This window comes from Sus scrofa, chromosome 5 (genome assembly GCF_054392235.1).
Source record: "Sus scrofa isolate SSC_HxYL_T2T_F1_AM1 chromosome 5, Sscrofa_HxYL_maternal_Yorkshire_Landrace_v2.0, whole genome shotgun sequence".
Taxonomy (NCBI): domain Eukaryota; kingdom Metazoa; phylum Chordata; class Mammalia; order Artiodactyla; family Suidae; genus Sus; species Sus scrofa.
In genome coordinates, this window is record NC_139387.1 from 34,706,983 (window position 1) to 34,730,963 (window position 23,981).

Consider the following 23,981-nt stretch of genomic DNA (forward strand, 5'->3'; position numbering starts at 1 on the left):
AGGGCGCCCCCTGGTGGTGATTCCAAAGATCAAAAAAGGCTGAAATCTGGAATCAATTTGTTTGAATCCCCATCATCTGCCAGCCCTGTGACCTGGCACCCTATTTTCACCTCTCTAGGTGTCAATTTCCTCACCACTAGAATGAGGATAATCATCTCACAGCGAAACTCTGGGGGCTAAAAAGGAAAACATATGTAAAGGGCCTAACGTCCTGCTTGAAATGTGGAAAAAGAAAATTAATTTATTGATCTTTTTTTTTTTTTTAAATCTTTGCCCCTCACTTCTCAGCCTCACCAAATTCTGCACCAGCAGGTTGGAGTCATAATTGTGATGTTCCCCATATCTCTCTTTGTTTGGAAGTGCCAGGCGGAGGAGGAGCAGGCCCCGGCAAAGTCAGGAAAGGTTTAAACACCCAGATCTCGGCACCTGGGCTCAAGGATGTAGCGTGGGACTCCCGTGTGCTAGCCTCCGTGGCTCTGGTTCACTTTAAATACCCCGAGTAAAGGAAGACCACCTCACGGGCTGCTTAGGACTGAGTGGTCTGACCCCAGCTTGCCTCTGGGGTGGCGGGCTGCTGTGCTGGGCAGCTGCAACCAGGGCAACAGAGGGGACACTGGGTCATACAGATTATGAGGGGCTGCCTATCGACTCTACCAATGCATCTACTCTTAAGGAATTTATTTTTCCTGAAAAAAAAAAAAAAAGAGAGAGCGAGAGATCAATTCATTCTTTCATAAAGGATCTCCAGTTTACAAAAGAGCCATGTGGTAAGCCATAGAACACTTGATCAGGAGGTTCCTGAATCAGATCAATATTAGTTGGTTCCTCACTGTCTAACACAGCTATCTAGGACTGTCTCTCTGATCGAGACACGTAGGAGAGGGGGACACCTGAAGAATACCATATCAAGTGTCTCGGCTAATATCAGAACATGCAATTCCAACTGGGGAGCCTTTTTGAGCTGATTTCTAAGGTACCTTGCAGCTCCTCAATTTTGCCATTCTCCGCCTCTATTTTGCAAACCACTGTCTCCAAGTGTCAGCATGAAGAGTGTGTGTGTACTCTTGAGCTAGGTTACCAGAAGACAGTTCTATCTGATTGGGGTCTGGAATACGTCTTGGACAGAAATACAGTTTAATGGGGGTGGGGTGGGGTGGGGCAATGCAAGTGGAAACAGACTGCCAAACGACCACATGGGCATTCCACATCACGAGATTTTATTAAGTTACTACCCTGCTGCCTGAACTCTTTGAAGATGAAGCTTGTGTCATCCTCTCAGCAGCTAAGCCCCATACCTGTCAGGTCATCAGGGCTCAGTCAATGTTTGCTGAATTGAATCAGACAAGCCTTTTAACCTCCCTGAACCTTAGTCTCCTTCTGTCAGAAGAGATACAATATAAATCTACCTCCCGTCGACTGTGGTTGGTTAATACATATCTGGACCCTAATAACAACGCTCAGCCCAGGACATTTTTTACTGCCTGTAAGATGCCCCTCAAAATCAAGTTGGCGCTCTACCTGAGAGTTCCCAAGCTTGAAAAGCAATCCTTTGTGCAGATTTGGAAAAGTCAACAGATAACCAAGCAGGAGAGGGGAGCCCGTTTTTATGTGGCTGTGAGGAAGGAAACCCATCTCAGACACAGGTAATCATAGCAGTTCCTTCAAATGTTACCTTTCAGCTAATCCCCCTTTGGTGAGGCTTGAAATGATTATAGGATCAAATGGCTCTTCAGTTCCTGAAATCGTGATGCCCAGGGGCCCCCCATAGCGCTTGAGCTCCACGGTGTAAATAATTGCTCCGGAACTTTCTTGCTCATCTGCAATAAATGCCAACGAGTCATAATTGGCTTCTTCGGAAGAAGCAGAGTAAAAAGACACATCTATTCATACATAAAATAAGAAATTCAAAACATCATCATCAAAGCATTAGGTCTCAGAAAATAATTATTTTGGGAAGCAGCATTTCCTTAGTAGGATATAACATTCTCAGACAGGGATGCAGTTGTCATCAGTGTCAAGGAAGGGGTTCTCTGCCTAATGACTTACGTTTTAAATCTGTGAGGGAGCCACCCAGCTGGCACCGCAGGTCCTTTAGATGGTGTCCCTGCCTAGCACAGTGCTTGCACAGCATTTGGTAATTGTGCCATAAATATCTCTGAACTGAACACACGGCTGAGGAGGCAATATGGGTGGAGAGAGCCATGCAGCAAGCAAAGAGACAGGGCCATGCAATTCCTATTTTCAGGCTTTACAAGTAAGCTAACTTTCAATATAGAAAAGTTGATTTTACTTGTGGTTGGAGCAAATGTTCATATATACCTGGTTAAGTGGGGCTTGGGAATCTGGAATCCCTTATCTATCATTCCATTGTATCTTATTATTATTATTATTATTATTTTGGCTTTTTAGGGCCACACTGAGGCATATGGAGATTCCCAGACTGGAGGTCAAATTGGAGCTACAGCTGTTGCCGGCCTACACCACAGCCACAACACCAGATCCAAGCCGCATCTGCAACCTACACCACAGCTCACGGCAACACCAGATCCTTAACCCACTGAGTGAGGTCAGGGATCAAACCTGTGTCCTCATGGATGCTAGTCAGATTCGTTTCCACTGAGCCACGATGGGAACTTCATTCCACTGTATCTTAAAAGGTGAATCTTATTCACAAAATTGGTGAATCTTATGTACAAATACACAGATAGTAACACATAGGTTTGGGAGTTCTCTTGTGGCACCGTGGGTTAAGGATTGCACAGTATCATTGCAGTGGCTTGGGTCGTTGCTGTGGCAAGGATTCCATTCCTGGCCTGGGAACTTCCACACACCGAAGGTGCGGCAAAAACAAACAAGCTCCACCGAAAGAACTAACAAATGAATGAGAAACCCCAACAAAAAACCCAAAGGTTTGAATGATTTTCTCTCCTTTGCTCTTAAGCCCAGGAACCATGTAAGTTACATTTCAGTAGCAGACACCAGGCTACCACACTAGCATGAGCTAATTTTCACCATTTAATGTGAGTATGAAGGAAAACATATTTGAGTGTGGTCGGCCTAAAGCACTGGCCTGAAAGATGTCATGGGCAATCTTTGACGTGGTCAAGTGTTTTCACTGTGTCAAGGTTGCAAATATGAAGTTTCAGAATTCAGAGGGTTTCATTTGCTTATCACATGCTTAAAGTTCTTGAGCATGTCTTGTTTTTTCCCTGGGCCTGGGAGCTGTCAGTGTTTAAGGAGTTGTTCATTTCTGTACCTGAGGATACAGCGAAATGGTCCAGTAGATACTTGAACAAAATAGTCAGCTTTTACAGTCAGGCTGTGTCCTAGCGAAGCCTTAACACAGTTACATGTGTGCAATGAGCAGCTGTTCATTTATGATATGAGACTTTAAAATAAGGAGGACTAGAAAAGCTTGAGTTAACAATTCAATTATCTGTGTGTGCAGTGAAGAATAACACTGAAGAGAAAATGAAAGGTCTACAGGGAAATGCAGGAAGTGATGTGTCCCCACCTGCCAGCACTTCACTTCTGGCCACAAATTGGGAGTTCTCAAATGGAGGCATCGCCTCCACTTCCTCAGGGCTCTCTCTACGCCTAAAACTCTCCATACGCACAGAATAGAGACCATCTATCACACAATGCAGAGCTGAAATCAACATCTTAGAGCATCACCCTCTTCAAAATTAGACTCAAATTTGCATCGGCAGCTGAGAATCCTCCACATCAAGCCTCCGATAGCTCTGTTTGATGGTTTATGCACCTCTTCCAGGATCCTACTTTAGTTGTGCCAAGCAGCTGCTAAGAGAAGCACCAGGATACAGGGGTAGCCACAGATGGAAGCAGATGTCAAAAGTCTAACTTTTTCTACACTGTATTGTCACCCATCAGAACTGGCTTTGACATAAATGAAGAGGGTTTTACTGGATAGAGTACATGTACTTTGCAGCCTGTGCTACCAACTACATTCTGCACAAAATTCTAAGGGAGTCACTTGATTAGTAAACCTTGGCACAGTTCAATGTCGGTTACTGCTGGGTATGCTGTGGGCCATTCAGTGTGGGTGTGCACGCCAGTGGGGGTACTCTGCCCCTTTCCTGCCCTTCTCCCTGATAGGGCAAGCACGAGCACTCCCTTGACAATGGGCACCAAGCATTCTGGATTTGACCATCAGCTCTTTATGAGAGCTATGGGAAGTGACAGTTACCAAGCTGTCACCCAGCTGGAAGCCAGTGCCCAGAATCCAGGGACCTGTGGGAAGTTTCAGATGTAACTTTAGTCCAGATGAAAACAACCACTGGTCCATGGGAAGCTGTGCTGGGGTGCAATCTTACTTGCTGGGAGCAGGGGGAGAAATTGGTTCCAGTTAGCTTATTCTTCAAGCAACCCAGAGGGAGTACCTTAGGTTATTTCTGGACAGTCTGGCAACTTGCATCACTAAGATGACAAAGTAACACCAGAAATGGAGTAACAGGGTTTTAGGACAGCTTCAGGCCATCTTATGCAGGGATTTTTTTTTTTTTTTTTTTTTTTTTTTTTTTTTTTTTGCTTTTTAGAGCCACACTAGCGGCATGTGGAGATTCCCAGTCTAGAAGTCAAATCAGAGCTGCAGCTGCTGGCCTACACCACAGCCACAGCAATGCGGGATCTGAGCCACGTCTGCAACCTACACCACAGCTCATGGCAATGCCAGATCCTTAATCCACTGAGTGAGGCCAGGGATCAAACCTGCAACCTCATGGTTCCTAGTCAGATTCGTTTCTGCTGTGCCATGACAGGAACTCCAACAGGGACAGTTTTAATTAGGCAGCTGAGACTTTACAATAACAAAAGACAATTGTTTGGTTGCTCCATGAGTTTAAATAGTGATGAGATGCAAATCAAGAAAATGATAGTATATTAATGAAGTGATGCTAAATGTAGCTGATTTCTGATTTCTTCAACAAATAAACTTTGAAAAATAAAGACCATAAAGAGTGGATTTAGAAGACATAATAACCCAAAGCAATGACTATATCCTTTTGGATCCTAATTCAAACCAATTGTTGTTTTTGTTTGTTTGTTTGTTTTTGGCTGCACCCTTGGCCCTGGGGATGTTCCTGGGCCAGGGATCGAACTCGTGTCACAGCAGTGACAATGCCAGGTCCTTAACCTGCTGAGCCACCAGGGAACTCCCAAACCAACTGTTTAAAAACCTATCTATCTACCCAGGTATATGTAAATCAGGGAGGTGGGAACATTGAGTAAATATTTGAAGATGTTAAGAATGACTGCTATGAGTTCCCTGGTGGTTCGGTGGGTTAAAGACCTGGGGTTGTCACTGCTGTGGCTCAGGTCGCTGCTGTGGTGTGGGTTTGATCCCTGGCCTGGAAACTTCTGCAAGCTGTGGGCACAGCCAAAAAGAAAAAAAAATGTTGCTAATATTTTAAACCATGATGATATTTAGTTATGTATTTTGGAAGACTCTTATAAGAGTATTGTTTATTTGTAGGAATATTCATATTTGTAAGATGGAATATGTCTAAGAATTCTTCAAAACAATTCAGTGTGTGGTGGGGTAGGGCAACTCAGGTGGGAGCAGAGCTGAAGCAAGACTGATCCTAAGTTGGCAGTTGTTGATGCTACGTGATATAGGATGGTTCATTACACTGTCTTTCTCTCTCTCTCTCTCTCTTTTTTTTTTTTTTTTTTTGCCCATTTAGGGCTGCACCCAGGGTAGAGGTTGAATCAGAGCTGTAGCTGCTGGCCTACACCACAGCCATAGCAATACCAGACCCAAGTTGCATCTACGACCTATACCACAGCTCATGGCAACGCTGGATCCTTAACTGCGAGGCCAGGGATTGAACCTGCGTCCTCATGGATGCCAGTCAGATTCACTACTGCTGAGCCATGATGGGAACTCCCTGTCTCTTTTTAAAAATATATTTTCACAGTAATATTTTTAAGAGAGAAAAATATTTTTGGCTATGCCCATGGCATGCCAAAGTTCCCAGGACAGGGACTGAACCTGCACCACTGCAGTGACCCAAGCCACAGTAATGACAATGCCTGGTTCTCAACCTGCTAGGCCACCAGGAAACTCCAAAAAGAAAAAATATTAATTCCTTTAGAAAACCCCATGGGCAGGCCTGGAGTAAAGAGACATTTAATTAGTCTGGCTTCCTTACTCAGAGATGATGGTGGAGGTAGCTGTCTGTACACAGTCTCATCCAGACCTGATGGCCCATCTGCCACCAGGAAGGGTTCCAGGAGCATCCTGCTGCCATGTACTCTGGAGGAGGCCCCATCTCCACCCAGCCCAGTTTCCACAGCAATGGTTTCCTCCTAAATTGTTTTCCTACTTGGGACCCAGCTTCTGTCCCTCTCCCCTCTATCTATTTTCACTCGTCCTGGCAACATTTAATTCCTTCTCTTTTCTTCCCAGAACTTTTTAAAAGCATACCTCTGAATATGCTCCTCTCTTCCTTGAAGCTTTTCAATAGTTCCCCAATCCCTGAAGAATAAAACACAACCCCTTGGGCAGGAACTGGACTGGAGCCCCTCTGTTTCCAGAGGTTCCCGCCAACCTTTCCCATCCCAACCTTATCTCCAAACTTCTCTCCCCACTGAACCTCCTGTGGCTCCTTTAAAAGCATTCTTTACACATCGTTTTTTTTGTTTGTTTTTTGTGCATTTTAGGGCCACACCTGCAGAATGGGGAAGTTCCCAGGCTAGGGGTCGAATCAGAGCTGCAGCTGCCGGCCTACACCACAGCCACAGCAATGTGGGATCCGAGCCGCGTCTGCGATCTACACCACAGCTCACAGGCAACGCCGGATTCCTGATGAGGATCAAACCTGCATCCTCATGGATACTAGTTGGATTCCTTTCCACTGCGCCACATGGGAACTCCGTCTTCACACATTTTTAACCTTGCGCTTGTTATAAGCATCTTTCTTCGCCTGGATAATTTCTCCTCTCGTGTTAGAACTTGGCTCAGATGTCTTATCTTTCAGAAAGCCTTCCTGGATCTTTAGCTAAAGCCTTTCCTATGAGATCCTACAGCTCCCAGGGTATCCTTCCTGCATTACTCTTAAAAAACTGTTGCCTCCTCTTCTCCTGTTGAGGAGAAAAATTAAATTTAAACTCTCCCTAATGAGAGAAATTAAATATGAAGAAATACGATTCGGTTGAGTAGGGCTGAGCTTTGGAGAGTCACAAACTGCTGCAATATAATATCTAAGATTCTTTTCTCCCCAAGAACCAATTTCTGCACCCACTGGGAATGCCTCCTCTAGTATATGCTTTGTACTCTATGCTTAAATTGTGTCTCCTTCTTTAGAATAGGATCACCTTGAAAACTGAGATTTTTATCTTCACCTCCCCAGAGCCTCGCTGCAAGGAGACGACAGTAAATGCCTAAACAAACGAGCGAAAGGACGAATGAATGTTAGCCTGACGTCACTGGTTCCGAGCTGTGTGAGTCACCCAACCTGCTACTACAGAGTCTAGTTGAGGTGGATGCAAACCCACTCAGGCTCATCCAAAGAGAGAATAACGCCTAGGCTGATGCGGTGGCAACCGTCAACCTAGAATATCCTCCCTCCACAGCTCCGAGAGGGTCTGCGTCAGCATCAGGCTGCGCATCCAATTCCATCTGCCTTCCTGGGCGTCAGCCCAGCTGGCAGCTGTGAGACTCTGCAGCTCCCCAGGAAGGTGGTAACTGCTGTTTACACTCAGACCATTTTGGAGGTGGAAGCGCTCCAAGACTCTCTCTCCTAGAGGCTGCACCAGCTCAGAAAGGAGCCACGGGAGTGCTGAACCGGAACAGAAAGTTTTCTGAGAAGGAAAGAGGCAGGATCACCAGTCTGTTTCGAAGTGAGCCTACACAGATGTTAATGATATTATAAACGGCTTCTAGATGGCCACAGAAGGTTTACCACTATTAATGAAAGACAAGACAGGGGGCCAGCCACCGTGTTTGTGCTGCTCGGCTCTAGTTAAGGAAATGAATGGCACCACGGCACAGATGCAGAATGGCAGCATTACTTATCTGCAATGTTATTTTCGGGCGTCTTGAGTGTTTAGCAAAATGAACGCTTTCTGGCTTGAATCCATAACGGCAGCTGCTTCTGTGGCCCGATCGGAGGCTCGGATTGGGGAGAGGGCCTCGGGAATGCATAAAATGGACAGGTCAATCAAAGTTCACTTCAACTCACAGTGACGGAATTCATGTCACAGAGTATGGCTCCATTTTTTGGAAGAGGACAGGCCTGAGAAAATACACCATTTACAACAATACCCTCTATGGCTTCCTTCCTCTTGCGTGGTCTTTTGACCCAGGCCGATTCAAAATAATGTTCCAAGGAGTTGTTAAGGGTTTAAGAGTAAAATTTGCAGCTCTTTATGTAAGTGATCATTTGTAAGGTTCCAAGTTAGGCTGCCTTGTGCCAGTGCTTGTCCAAGTGTAGTCTGGGGACTGGTAATGTCAGCAGTATCTGAGAACTTGTTAGAAATGCCCAACCTGGAGTTCCCGTCGTGGCGCAGTGGTTAACGAATCCGACTAGGAACCATGAGGTTGCGGGTTCGATCCCTGGCCTTGCTCAGTGGGTTAAGGATCCGGCATTGCCGTGAGCTGTGGTGTAGGTTGCATACGCGGCTCGGATCCCGCGTTGCTGTGGCTCTGGCATAGGCTGGTGGCTACAGCTCTGATTCGACCCCTAGCCTGGGAACCTCCATATGCCGTGGGAGCGGCCCAAGAAATAGCACAAAGACAAAACAAAAACAAAAACAAAAACAAACAAAAACCAAACAAAAAAAACCAAACAAAAAAAGAAATGCCCAACCTTAGCCCCATCGCAGACCCACTGGGATCTGAAACTCTGGGGAAGGGGCCCAGTCATCAGGGTTTTAACAAGCCCTCTGGTTGACTGTGATACTGATTTGCATTTGAAAGTCATTACCACTTTGAGATAAAGCAGGAAAAAAAAAAGTCATTTTAAAAAATCTCTCATAGTTTCTTCTTGCATCCAGCCTCTTGCTAAAACAACCCCTACCTCTGCTTCTAGCACAGCCAGGATCATTCTCAGTTGCTTTTTTTTTTTTTTTTTTGTCTTTTTGCTATTTCTTGGGCTGCTCCTGCGGCATATGGCGGTTCCCAGGCTACGGGTCCAGTTGGGGTTGTAGCCACCAGCCTATGCCAGAGCCACAGCAACGTGGGATCCGAGCTGCGTCTGGAACCTACACCACAGCTCACGGCAACGCTGGATCCTAACCCACTGAGCAAGGCCAGGGATCGAACCAGCAACCTCATGGCTCCTAGTCGGATTCGTTAACCACTGCGCCAAGACAGGAACTCTCATTTTCAGTTGCTTGTGATGGGGCATTTCTGCTACTTCAATCTAGATTTGGGGCAGGGGTAGGGGGGAAGCTGCGGCAAATTACTTAGCTGACTTAACACTAGTGAACTGAAAAAAAAACATGAAAGCCCAAATTTCTGAAGGGCAGATTTAATTGGTACTAAAGCTATATTTGCCTAAGATTCTATTTGGAAATGTGAACAGGTAATTTGCTTCGGGTGGGACGAACTGCAGCCAGGAAATGTTTTTCTAACTCAGATTAGAGCCCGGAAAAGGAAAATACTGAATTTATAGTCTCTACAAACATGCCAGTTATTAGTAGTGAGGTGCTCTAAATCAAGAGAGAAATCAGTAGTAGCCATATATTTGATTGGCACAGAGGCAGTAATTCAAAGCAGATATTTAGAAATTATTTGGAACCAATATGGACTCCCCCTATTTATTTCCACAATTCGCCCCAATTCTCTACTGTTTTGCTTCAGGGCTTCTTCTCAGATCTCCAAACTCTCCCCTTTTCATCTACACTGGATCCAGATGCAGTAAAGGTGAAACAACAGATTTTATTTCAAGGGGGTTAAGTGCATCTCTGTGGACCTGGGAATTAGGTAACAGCCACTGTCCTAGGCTAGGACCCAGGCAAGCACCTTTGGCTCTACTCAGTCGTGTTTCTGTGGTAATGAAAGATGACAAATGCCGAATTCCCGTTGTGGCTCATTGGGTTAAGAACCCAACATAGCATCCAGGAGGATGCAGGTTCAGTCCCTGGCCTCGCTCAGTGGGTTAAGGATCCAGCATTGCCACAAGCTTTAGCGTAGGTCCTAGATGCTGCTCAAATCCCATGTTGCATGGCTATGGCGTAGGCCAGCAGCTACAGCTCCAATTTGACCTCTAGCCCAGGAACTTCCATATGCTGCAGGTGCAGCCATAAAAAGAAAAAAAGAAAGAGATGGCAAAGGAAAAATCTCCTAAAGGCATGATGGCCACTGAATATGGAGGGTGGGGTGGGAATCCCTACACCCCCAATGTTCCAAAAGATTTGGTCACAGTATAATAAAGCTAAGATTAATTCCTAAAACATGTTAATAATGGCCATTGATAGTTAGTGTTCATTGGGGCTCACTTGGTGCCATACATTATTAAGTGCTTCAATATACTGCCTCCTCTGATTGTCAAGATGACCATGTGGAGGAGGCATTCAGTCGACATCATGGATGAGGACACCAAGGCTCAGAGAGGTTAGTTTTCCCAAGTTTCCCAGCTTGTCCATTGTGGAGTCAGTCCAGAGGCCTTAGCCATTTCATTCAGAAACAGAGTGAATGCAGACTCTTCAGTACTTCAGTAAGTGACTGCAACCAGTGACCAACTACTGTCGGCTCACGTCTCTGCTTTATGTCTTTTCACGGCTCCCCATTGGCTTCTGGAGTATGATTCAAATTTCTTTACATGGTTTAGAAGGACCATAATGATCTGGTGCTATCTACTCAGCCACTACCAAGTCCTTACACATTCTTTTTGCTGCATCTGTATTTGCTATAAGGATGTGCCACACTCTCTGACCTCCCCTTTGGCTCATACTCTTCCTCTGACTAATTCTAACACCACCGGTCAAATACTCTCAAGAGCAAGATTGTTAGAAGCATTTTCTTGAGCTCCCCTGCTCAGATGGATGCTTCACATTCTCTTAACATTTTGGACAAACACCTAGAACATTCATCATATTGTTAATTATTTTCTGTTTCTCCCATAAGGCAGTGACTGATTTAAGGCCAGAGAATGTGTCCTTCCTTTTAAATCTATGAACTGGCAGTCCCTAGCACCTTACAGACTTTAAATTACATGCTGACGACATGATTGAATGAAAAACAAAGACTTCAACAGCATTTGAGAATAGTTCTACCATTTCCTTGGGTAAAGTACAAGGCAGAGCAATAAATTAGTGCAGCTGGAAGACATGTTTACATTTTGAAGTAGCATCTGTTAAACTCACTTGCAGTGCCACGAGCTTAGGAAACCAAGCTGCATCAAGTATGGTTATAAACTCTCTACAACTGATGAGAGAACCAAGGATAGAGAGGAGCAGGCACTTACGGAAAGACGTGGAAGACTCCTAATGTAGAGAAAAAGCCCAAGATGAGCAATATTTTAAGGAGTAGAGAATATATACTGAATATACCATTCTAACACTGAGACAAAGGATGGCAAGAGTTCACATCACCAGATTTGATTTCAGATTAAGCACAGTATCAAACTTCCAGAAATCAGTGACTGTTGTTATGATTAATGCTTATTTCCCACTCATTTATATCTTGACCAAGGATCAGAACTGATATGGGGAAAAGGCATTTCAGGACGTAATAATGATAAAAATAATTCCCAGTTACTGAATACTGACTGTACCAGTACATCTCTCTCTCAACAAGCTGCAATGGCTCCCTGAGGTGGGTGTTATTATGTGCACATAACTGAGAATGGAACTGAATCTCAGGCAGGTTAGGTAACTTGCCCAGACTCATGCAGCTCACATATGGCAGAGCTGGACCTTAAACACAGGTCTGATTCAAAAGTGTGTCCTCTTTATGACTCCACAGACTGTCTTGAACTAATCTTACATCCAGGTTTTACATTTTGAATAATCCTCCCCCCCATGCTTTGCTCTGAATAAAAAAGAATTCAGTTACTCAAATTATCCTGATATTATCATGGAGAAGAGGATATAGAGACACATTTTTTTTTACTTTATTTAATTTTAATTTTTATTTTAAGGCCACGTGCACAGCATGTGGAGGTTCCCAGGCTAGGGGTCGAATCGGAGCTGTAGCTACCAGCCTACACCACAGCCACAGCAATGCTGGATCCTTAACCCACTGAGCGAGGCCAGGGATGGAACCTGCATCCTCATGGATACTACTTGGGTTCATTTCCACTGAGCCACAACGGGAGATTCAGAAACACTCAAATTCTTCCAAATCAATGATCAATTTTCAAATAACGGTCTGTTATAAGAATTGATGGAAGTGAGTATATATTTCATTATAACAACTTGAGAAAATATGGTTTGGTAAATATGTCTCTTGAGCCTATATTTGCAGTCTTATTTTGGGTTGGTGCATGGTTCTCAATGGAAGGATTCAGGATTTTAAAAGTTGGACCTCTTAAAAATAAAAAAAAAATACCTAATACGATATGATATCACTTCTCTCTGGAATCTAATATATGGCACAAATGAACCTTTCGACAGAAAAGAAACTCATGGACTTGGAGAACAGACTTGCAGTTGCCAAAGGTGGGGAGTGGGAGGGACTGGGAGTCTGGGATTAATAGATGCAAACTATTGCGTTTGGAGTGAATAAGCAATGAGATCCTGCTGTATAGCACAGGGAACTATATCTTGTCACTTGTGATGGAACATGATGGAGGATAATGTGAGAAAAAGAATGTATATATACATGTGTGTGTGTGTGTGTGTGTGTGTGACCGGGTCACTTTGCTGTACAGTAGAAATTGACAGAACACTGTAAACCAACTATAATGGAAAAAATAAAAATCAATTAAAAAAACCCCTAACAAACAGGATCATTGCCATAGCATTAGGCACAGTGACTGTAGGGGGAGGGATTATTGAAAGGGGGAAAAAAATAAGTCAAAGGAAAGAAGCAATTAAAAGTAAGATCTGTCTCTTCGAGGGCTCCGTTGTTTCTGAACCTCCTCCCAGTGTGTCTGCACAGCCTGGCTTTGGAACTGGGAACACTGCCAACCATAAGTGCCATACATATTCATCTAGGGCTTGGCTTTTTCACTCTGCAAGGAAGATGGCTGAGATCTGCTTAGCTTGGGCAAATCATGCAAAATGCGTTTTCTCCATAGGGCTTTGCCTCTTCCCTAAGACAGAACCCAGCCTGATGCTAGAGGTTTTATCCCCCTTTTAAAATAAATCTCCCAAAGAAAGTGCCGATGAAGCATGCTTGTCAGGAGAGAAATGCAAATGTTGGTGCAGAAAATCAGGTGCTTGGGAAATAACTAGTAGAAATCTATGCATATTTTTAAATGTTTGTTACAAAATATATTTGGATATAATCCTCCTTACCAGCTTACTGATGGATGTAACCACCAACTTGTTTGACTCTGAAGAGAAACCATAAAAACCTGGCCCGACATGACCACAGACTCTGGATCTAGAGGATCAGACTGCAGGAGCTTCCAAGGCATTGACAATAGCTCATTATTAGATGGGATGAAATTATAGTCAGCAGAAGCTCTCTTAAACAGTCTCCCCGTAACCAATTTACTGGATTAATTGCCTTTTTCCTCTCTGTCTTTGGAGGGCTGAACCTGTAACATGTGGAGGTTCCCAGGCTAGGGATCGAATCAGAGCTGTAGCTGCCGGCCTACGCCACAGCCATAGCAACTTGGGATCTGAGTTGTGTCTGTGACCTACACCACAGCTCACAGCAATGATGGATCCTTAACCCACTTAGTGAGGCCAGGGATTGAACCCGTGTCCTCGTGGAAATTAGTCAGGTTCGTTACCACTGAGCCATGACAGGAACTCCTTTACTGGATTAATTGTGACTCTCCATCCTCTTTGTAAAATACACTGACCAGTGCCACCAGAGTAACAGATTTTACTCTTTGGCACCTCTGTGCACCTCTACTTATAACTCAATCGGTTCCTACTACCGATTGAGTTATAAGCTTAAAAATTGAGAGTCAGTTATGTTTATTCCCAAGCCTGTTTATGCCAGTTTTACTTGTTATTGTAACTATGTAACTGAATGAATCTTATATAACCTATGAAATATGAGTACACCGGATCTATGAAAACAAAATCAAATGCTTCAGAAAGATTCAATAAGTGGGATTATTAGGCAAAAGTCAACTGCTAATTACATAAAGGAAAAACTTGAAAACACTGGGGAAATAAAAATCTAGATGGAGTAAGTATTCAGACTGTTTCAAATGCTTTAAATTCTCACTGCATTAAACAAAATAACACAAAATCCCAACCTGGAAACTGTAAACTGTTTATTATGCTTAGGCAAATAAGCAAAACAACTTGTAACTACAATCAGCATCAAGTGCTGGCTTCCCCCAAAAGACTAGCACATTTTTAATTAAATGTTTATGTTATAGATATATGCCACTTTCTATAAATTCTCCACTGAGCTGACTCTTTCAATTCATGAACTTTTTTCAATTAGCTTGGGTTCTTATAATCAGGTAGAAGGGCTGCTTTGGGGCTGCTCAGACCGTTGGGTCATAGGAGCATCACCATGCAGTCTGCTAGAAATGAGAGTCTCAGACCCCATCTGGGGTTGGTGCCCAGAAACTGTGTTTTAACAAGCTCTTCGGGTGACTCTGAGACCTTCTAATGTTTGAGAAGCACTGCTCTCCTGCATTCAAACATTACTGGAAGCAGGAAAAGTAGATAGAGCCCTTTTAGAAAGCAACATGGTACAAGACTCCTCAGGAATCATAAACTTTTCTCCCCCCCCCCCACCTTTTTTTTCCTTTTTAAGGCTGCATCTGTGGCATGTGGAAGTTCCCAGGCTAGGGGTTGAATTGGAGCTGCAGCTGCCAGCCTAACCCATGGCCATGGCAACAGCAGATCCGAGCTGTGTCTGTGACCTACACTATAGCTTGTAGCAACGCTGGTTCCTTAACCCACTAAGCAAGGCCAGGGATTGAACCTACATCCTCACAGACACTATGTCAGGTTCTTAACCCCCTGAGCTACAATGGGAACTCCAAAGCTTTCCCTTTTCATTTGGACTCAGCCATCCTACTTTTAGGAATATTTCCTAAGGATATAATTCCAAAGAAGAAAAGTTGAATAAAGATATCCATGCATAAAAATATCCATGATTGTGCCACCTATAGTAATGAAACAACTGGAACCAATTCAAGTAAGAAGACAAAAATGGTAAATAAATTATAGCAGTAAATTAAAATGATACAAAGGATTTGTACACCGGATCTATGAAAACAAAATCAAATGCTTCAGAAAGATTCAATAAGTGGGATTATTAGGCAAAAGTCAACTGCTAATTACATAAAGGAAAAACTTGAAAACACTGGGGAAATAAATAACGTCTATAAAGCTAAGTTAAAAATATAACATGCGCTAGGGGTTATAATTATGTAATATAATATCAACTAAAAAAATGACTAGTTCTCTTTTCCTAGGGTGCTACTGGGTGATGATTTAGTTTTCATCTTTAAAAATTAGCTTAATACAGTTGTAATGTTTATATAATGAAAATATCCTAATTATATCACTTAAAAGCACCATTATTTAAAACCCCTACTACCCTCTCGACGCACAATTTAAAGACCCTCTTAACTATGTAAAACACGGCTGCCATGTCACTAGCCAGCTGTTGTATGTAAAACACCAAGATCTAATATCTTCGGTGACAGATGGGCAGTGAGAGAAATCAGTCTGAACTAGCGAGGTTATCGATACCTGAATTATCTTCATCTTTGCGGATTTTGAGCTTCACCAGGTCTTCACACTGCTGGAGGATCTGAACTGCATCTTCCATGGAGCAATTGTCCAGCCGTATGTTATCTATGGCGAGTAATTTATCCCCAAGTTCCAGGGTTCCAGTTCTGTTGGTAAACATACATCAGCACATGATTAATGAGGAGCATTTAACCAGGCTGATCTAAGAGGCATCTAGCATAAAGTAGCATTATGGTCCTCTTTAGAGGAAATGAGAGTCTTCAGCTTTTTTTGTTGTATTGACAAATCCCTTGTTTGCCAGTCTTATTTTGGATGGCTGCCGGGACCTTAAATTGCAGAGTATTAAAAACATTTTTCTTATGCGTTCTTCAATTAAACCAGGACAACCATATGCGCTTTACTCAGGAATTCTAAGATCCCTAGAAAGGGGGGTAGTGGGCCCCGGTTTACAGAGCCTGAGTGTCCTTATGCCTCTCCACATGTTGTATCACTTCTGATCCTTGGCAGTCCAGATACTAGGAGAGGGTAGAGGGAGGGAGGGGGTCAAGATGCCAGGGACTTAGCAGAGGTCTGAGTCTTCATGTCTCTGTCATTTCAACCTGCCCCGGGAAACTCACTGTGGCTACAGGAAGGGGAAAAGGTGAATCTGATGCTGCTAGCTATCTGGAGAGTGGTTGCTTACTTCTAACATTGGCTGTGGGCCGCTGCAAGTCTTGAAAGTTTTTAAGGTCCACCATGAAATGAAAAAAAAAAATGGCAATGTATATTATGCTTGCATGTATCTCTCTATGTATAGGCACACCTATTTGTAAGGAAGGTTATGTGGTGGGAGAGCCATCCTTTAAGTGTTCTGTCGGTGTCAGAGATTGCGAACTGCTTCCCAGCATCCATTCTCCCCTTCTTTCTTCTGGGTCACCCCCTAAAGTTGCACACTCCAGACTCTCTCGGCACCACCACCACCTCCCCTCTATGGCTGGACAATTGCAGTGACTGGAGCAAGCTGGAGAGGGCGGTAGAGCTGCTCTTCCAGTCGAGTTTCCTGCCTGCCTCCCAACTGCCACACAACAGACAAACTCTGTCTTGTTGGATCTGCCCTATTTCTGAGTCTCCTTGTCACTGTATCTGAGCCAATAGTTAAATAGCTAAACTCATACAATATCCTTCCTACTGTTTTTTGAGTGTTAACATGTTGATTTAATGAAAAGACTATGAGAATAGATTGAATTTTTTAAGTCCTTAATTGGAAAATAAAAAGAAAGTTATTCCTACATCAATATTCCCAATCACTTAATTTTTTTTTTCCTTTTAGGGCCACACCTGCAGCATATGGAAGCTCCCAGGCTAGGGGTCAAATCGGAGATACAGCTGCCAGCCTACATCACAGCCACAGCAACATGGGATTCGAGCCAAGTCTGCGACCTACACCACAGCTCAAGGCAATGCTGGATCCTTAACCCACTGAGAGAGGCCAGGGATTGAACTTGTGTCCTCATGGACTGGCTGGTTTCTGTTGCACCACAGTGGGAACTCCTAAAATATTTTTGATCTGTGAAATTAAAAGTTTGAGACTCCCTGATGTTCATCGTCCATGGACCAAACAGGAGACATAGACATTGTTTTAAGGCGCAAGGATCTGGCTGGATTAGGGAAGACATTCTGGCATCTAGCAAAACTCTCCCCAAAGCTATTATCTCCATGTGGGGTGACTCTCATAACTGGGACCACTTTCAATTTAGCTGGAAAAATGAAGGATGGACGATGATCTGTGAAGGAGAGGCTATGCTGGATTCATGAAAGACCCTAAGAACATCTTCAGCTACCTGCACTGGGTGCAGAAATAAACTGACATAAGGGGAGCGCTCTACATAGCTATTGACATTAGAGATATCGAATATCATTGATTAATAGTGGCTGCCTGGAAATACTGAGAATATCATGATCCATTAACAAGGTTGCCTTGGGTATGAAAGGGGTCATTTCTGTCATAATTAAGAAATGCCCTTTGTACCAGAACCACCTTTCTTACCTGTGTGCCACACTGCCTTTCTTGATATCTGATATGACAAGCGGGTCTCCTGGTTTTCTACTGGATGGTGCTGCAATAGCCAAGATAAAACAGTCACATCTTTAGATCATGATTCACCCAGGACAGTACAGGGCTCAATAAAATGAGCACCTGTTGATGCAAGTATGGTTTGTGCACAAAGCAAAGATAATCAGCCAATGAATTTAAAAATGTGCACAATGCCCCTTCTTCTTCTTTTTTTTTTTTTTTTCCTTTTTGGCTGCATCTACACAGGCAGAAGTTCCCAGGCCAGGGATCAAACCCGCACCAAAACAATGACTCAAGCCACCATGCTGGAATCCTTAACCCACTGCGTCACCAGAGAATTTCCATTACCACTTTTTCTTCTTTCTTTCATTTTATTTTTTGGCTGCCCCTTGGCATATGGAGTTCCCAGGCCGTGGGATGAAACCTGAGTCTTGGAGCTGCAGAAATGTCACAGATTCCACTGTGCCACAGCGGGAACTCCCCATTATTCCTTCTTGATAATAAAACTATGTTTGTGTTAAAGTGATTATAATCTTGAAAACTGAGACAAGGTTATTTTAAATTTGCAACTGGAGAAAATGATTGCAAAGCTGGCCATCAGGTTTAAATCTATTTCAATCTGTGATTCTCAAGAGTGGAAAGTGAACGCTAAGTATTAAAAGCAATCAGGGGCTCCCCTTAGTGGTACTTATATGTGGTCCCCTCTCCCACCCCTTCTTTCACTTCTTACCACTGAGAAGACATCACTCTTCAGTATACTGGGGCCCTCAAGTGTACTGGGTAGGAGAGTGGATGAAAATCACTGACAGAAAATTCTTTTCTTTTTTCCTCAGAAGGAAATCTTTTGCTCGATAGATTATACATCTTAAATTTTGCTCAAAAATTTAGACCTAGAATGTTCTGCAATGTTCAGGAATGTGACTGAGGCTATTTATTTATACCTTTATATATATGCATCTTCTAAACATATACATGTAACTTCATTGAGTGTATAGATAAAATTATTCTCCTGCATAGCAGTCAGTTTTGGGCTTTATAACTTTTCTTTGGAATATTCCCATTTAATGATAATGAAGTAATTGTAATGAAAAGCAATAGTAATGCGTCTACTTAGGCATAATCCTGAAAATGAACCATAGTCCATATAAGTTTAAAAATATCATCTTGACCTAGAAAATTTCCATTTAATTTAGGAGTTCGATAATTAAAATGAACCATGCCAACATTTGTAAACAACAATTTGCCTCCAAGAGGAGATGTTTTGCCAACCTGAAGCCTGGAGTGATTTCCTTTTAAAGATCATTAAAAGGCCCCTAAAGTAAGATTTTATTACCAACAGTCTGATCACCCCATAATAATCACAGAACCATAACATAGCCCATAATCCCATCTGAATCCCAGGAAAATGTTTATGCACAAGAACAGATGGTTTCATATCTCAACACATCATTGAAAGAAAAAGCAAACACATATACCAATACCTTACTCACTGTCTGAGTTAGTCCACAGGAAACGTTAATGGGACTTCATTTGATCATTACTCTTAGTTTCTAACAAAGAATGCAAAACATTCTTTCACAACACCTAATTCAATTCATAATTTAAACCTCCACTCGATGACGATATAATTCCACTTGAGAAATCTAAGTCCAGCATTTTTACTCATGTTACATTTCAGAACAGCAAATTGTTCTGGGCTTAGGGCACAGAAACAAAACCTTTGTAATGACCTGCAAATACGACTTTTCCAGCATCAGCCAATGAATTTACACAATATTTCCTCAAGATTTAGTAACCATCACAGAGCACTCAATGTCTCCCCCCCCCTTTTAAACCATGTTCTACTAAAAAGGGCTGAAACAAAAAACAGTATAGGCAACAAGATACATCAAACCCATCTCTTTCATCCTTGTAACAGAGGAAAATATCACTGTGACCTCTGGACAAACCCACACAACTTTGCAGGGAGGTCTGAAACTTCTTAGTGTCTACAGATACATACGGTGGCCATGTCACATTTATGATATTCTTCTCTTTCTCTATTAACCAAGTCCGTCCTGGAGGTGTGAAAGGTTCACCAGGGCAGATGCCCACTGGAGTGATGAAGTGATGCCCACTGGAGGGATGAAGTTGAACCCAGAAGTGGATCCAACTCTGTATGAGCTCCCGACACTGTCACTACTGCGCCTACCAGGGCACGTTAAATATGGCCATGCTTTTGGGGCTTTGAGGGCTCAGTCATGGCTTGCACACCCTAGCACCATGTTTTTATTCTCCGCTATCTCAGGAAGTCACAAACCAAGCAGGTTTTGCTTGACTTGTAGTGCTTTAAAAAATTAAATTAGTTGCCAACATTTAAAAATTAGCAGGTTTCATGCACATGTATAGCTTCTTAAAAAAAAAAAAATCAGAGAGGAGTTTCTGTTGCGGCTCAGGGGGTGAAGAACCTGATTAGTATCCCTGAGGATGAGGGTTCAATCCCTGGCCTTGCTTCGTGGGTTAAGGATCCAGCGTCAAGTTGCAGTGGAGGTGCAGGATGCAGCTCGGATCCAGCATTGCTGTGGCTGTGGCATAGGTTGGCAGCTGTGGCTCCAAACTGAACCCGAGCCTGGGAACCTCCATGTGCCGTGGGTGCAGCTCTAAAAAGATAAAAAAAAATTCAGAAAGGCAATATGGCATAGTAATTAGGAGGCAAGACTTGGCAGCCAGAATGCTGGAGTTCAAAATCCTGCCTCTTCCATGCATAAGCCCTACAAGCTTGAGGACATAATGTTTAGGGACCTTAGTTTCCTGGTCTGTAGGATAGTGATGAAGAATAATAGTGTTTATCTCATAGAGGTTTTGTTGTAAGGACTGAGTTTTCATATGTAAAGTGACTGGACCAGTGCACACAGAATACACTACATAAGGGTATCCAACATCATTGGCCTCCGTTTCCCCCTTTCTCTTTTTGCCTTTGGTCTCCCATTTGCCACTGTCCTTACTCAGTCACAGACCTGCCTCGCCCCTGAGGGCTCTGTGACCCTTTGAATGAGAATCAGGGCTTTCTTTGCATTTGATTGGGCTTCTCCACAGAATCATCCATTGAACGCATATATATTGAACAGCAACTGTGGGCTGGGCACGTCTGATGGGGCACTGGCCCTGAAACGCTGGTGAAGTTGGTTAAAAAGGAGAGGCAGGCTAGTTAAATCTCATGAATTCATTAAACATGAAATAGTTTTCTCTCTGCTGTGAAGTGATTCCAGCTGTTTACATTATATGGGAAGGAGGGCTACTAAATGGATCAAGACAGTGGTTTAAAAGAGGAGGGCAAAGAGAAAAAAACCAACCACAACCTCTTGGAATCTCAATATAAAATGGGCAAACCTCCAGAACTGAAAGTCTGACAAAAGGGAAAGAACAAGGATGCAAAATATCCTGTTATGCTGATGAAATTTAAAATACTGCCTTTCTGGGAGTTCCTGTTGTGGCTCAGCTGGTTAAGAACCTGCCCAGTATCCATGAGGATATGGGTTTGATCCCTGGCCCCACTCAGTGAGTTGAGGATCCAGCGTTGCCCTGAGCTGTGGTATAGGTTGCAGACGAGGCTTGGATCCTGAGCTGCAGTGGCTGTGGTGTAGGCCGGGAGATGCAGCTTCGATTCAACCCCTACTTTCACATGCCACAGGTGTGGCCCTCCAAAGCAAAAAATTAATAAAAATAAAATCAAATCCTGCCTTTCCCCCCACTCATGTTTCATAAAATAATTTTAATTCAAACTCTCCTCTTGTATCTCTCATGTTAGGTTTGTTTATTTTTTCGTCCATCCACTCATTCATTCATTTATGGCTGGCCAACTCCACAGCCACAGCAACACTGGATCTGAGCCTCTTCTGTGACCTATGCCAAAGCATGTGGCAACGCCAGATCCTTAACCCACTGAGCGAGGCCAGCGATCGAACCGGCATCCTCATAGACACTATGGTGGTTTCTTAACCTGCTGAGCCACAATGGGAACTCCAGGGTTTTTTTTGTTGTTGTTTTTCGTTTCTTGTTTTTAATGCAACATCCCTTTTCTTTGAGGATACTAATTACACAGTTAAGTTTCCTGCTCCTTACTTTCCTTACTATTTCCCCCAAAGTTTTCCTCCTTTATCATGTGCTCTCTTTTTTGGACTGAAGTCTTTCCTCAAATGAGCAGTGCTTGTTGGCTGTTTTCATGGATGATCCACAGAGGAGCAAATCTGATTCCACTGGAGGGACTCTCCAGCGTCGCTATTTGGAGTAACTGAGTTTTCAAGATAAGAATTCTTCAGTCTCCCCTTTGGGGTTATAGACATTGAAGCAGGTGTTCTGGTATTTAGGATAGAGGGCAGACTTTGAGAGATGCTTCTGGTTCCACTTTTCAATACCAGATCTTCAGGTATTTTTTAAATTTTAATTTAATTTTTAAAATGATTTTTATTTTTTTGTATGTATTCTATTTCTAGCCCTGTACTCCAGCCCTCTAACGAGCCCATTGCTCTTGAGACCAAGTCTGTCATTGTCATTTCTTCCACAAACATAATACATGTGTTTCATATGTGTGATTTGGGAGACAAGGGTTCAATGGCTTTTGTTGTTTCCAGCACTGCATTTTTGAATCATCTACAAGCCATTTCAAAACTCATCCTTGTCCTGTCTTTTATGGCTCTTGCAACCCAGCAAGAAGATCTCACTGGAAATGTTATCCCAATTCACAAATATCCATTTGTGTAATATTATAGTAATTGATATTTTTCATGCTGCTCCTGGGTATACATTCTTGATCTTCACAAGGAAACTATTTTCTATAATACTTTAAAATTGTTACTTTTTAGTTATGTCAAAATGATACACGCCTACAACTGGAAGAGCAGTCCTTCATTTCTGCTTCCCCAGATGCAAATTTTGGCTATTTCTATATTGTTAATATATAACTATTGCTACTTATTTTTCAGTGTTATGTACTTTCTAGTGTGAAAGAGGAAAGAGTGAGTTCTCTTTCCCTTCTATCCCACCACCATACTCATATACATTTTTTGTCTCCCCCTTTCTTCCGATACAGTTTTGTTATAATTTCTGTAAAACTGTATTTCCTTTAGTATGACTGTACATAGTAATTGAAGACAAGTCATGTTGCAAGGCGTGATTACCTGCCTTTTCTGCAGGATTTATTTTCCCTGTTGTCTTGATGTCTTTGCTTAATTTTCTAGTGTTTATCATGAATTCGTCAGATTTCCCAGGTTATGTCCTCTCTCAATATGTTATTTCATATCAGATATTCAATAAAAGGTTTCCAACCCTTCTGGACTGTTTGCTGTCTATCGTTACTACACAGACCTTGGGAACTTTCTTCTCACAGACCCTGGGAACAGCTGTTCTTTCATTTTTGTTAAACGAATTAAGCAAGAAGCCGTTTAGACTGAGGTGGCTCTAAGGCCGTGGTGGCTGATGGAAAATAACCAAAATCTAAGCTTGTAAATGCCTCACGGTTATAAGATCAAACACTAAGGACAACTGATCACAAATGGCCAACTAGGCTTTTTAATCAAATAACTTCCTCTCTTTGCTTCCGTTCTTCCTCTAAATGTCGTTCCTCTGACTTTTGTTGGGGGAGTGTCCCTAACCACTTTGGTTTGGTGCTGCCAGATTCAAATCAACTTTATTCAAACTCTGAAAATACTGACTCTGCCTCAGTGTATCATTTAACACTTCTCTCTTGCATCCTGAATCCAATTCTCCCTCTTTCTGGCTTTACTTTCTCTTGTTGGTACACACTCTCCAAGAGCTTCCTAGGCAGTAAAATAATTCAAGGGAGGAGAGTATTTTGAATTCTTGCATAGTTGGGATGTCATTTTCTACTTCCACCTTTGCTAGGAGAATACAAAGCTGGAATTCTTTTTTTTTTTTTTTTTTTTTTTTGGCTTTTTAGGGCCGTACCTGAGGCACACGCAAGTTCCCAGGCTAGGGGTCGAATCAGAGCTACAGCTGCTGGCCACAGCCATAGCCACAGCCACATCAGATCCAAGCCGCCTCTGTGACCTACACCACAGCTCACAGCAATGCTGGATCCTTAACCCACTGAGTGAGGTCAGGGATAGAACCTGTGTCCTCATGGACG

The 23,981-nt window shown here is 42.9% G+C and overlaps 1 protein-coding gene across 50 annotated transcripts in view; it reads right to left on the reverse strand.

Annotated features, from left to right (window-relative positions):
• Positions 1 to 23,981, reverse strand: part of GRIP1 (glutamate receptor interacting protein 1) — a 766,103-nt gene that overhangs the window by 52,404 nt on the left and 689,718 nt on the right. For all 50 annotated transcript variants that reach the window (XM_084956272.1, XM_021092918.2, XM_084956287.1 and 47 more), the window contains 3 exons: positions 17,831 to 17,900; positions 15,805 to 15,950; positions 1,673 to 1,817 (listed from right to left, as the gene is read on the reverse strand). In XM_084956272.1, the coding sequence (XP_084812398.1) occupies positions 1,673 to 1,817; positions 15,805 to 15,950; positions 17,831 to 17,900 (361 nt within the window). The remainder of the gene's footprint in view (positions 1 to 1,672; positions 1,818 to 15,804; positions 15,951 to 17,830; positions 17,901 to 23,981) is intronic.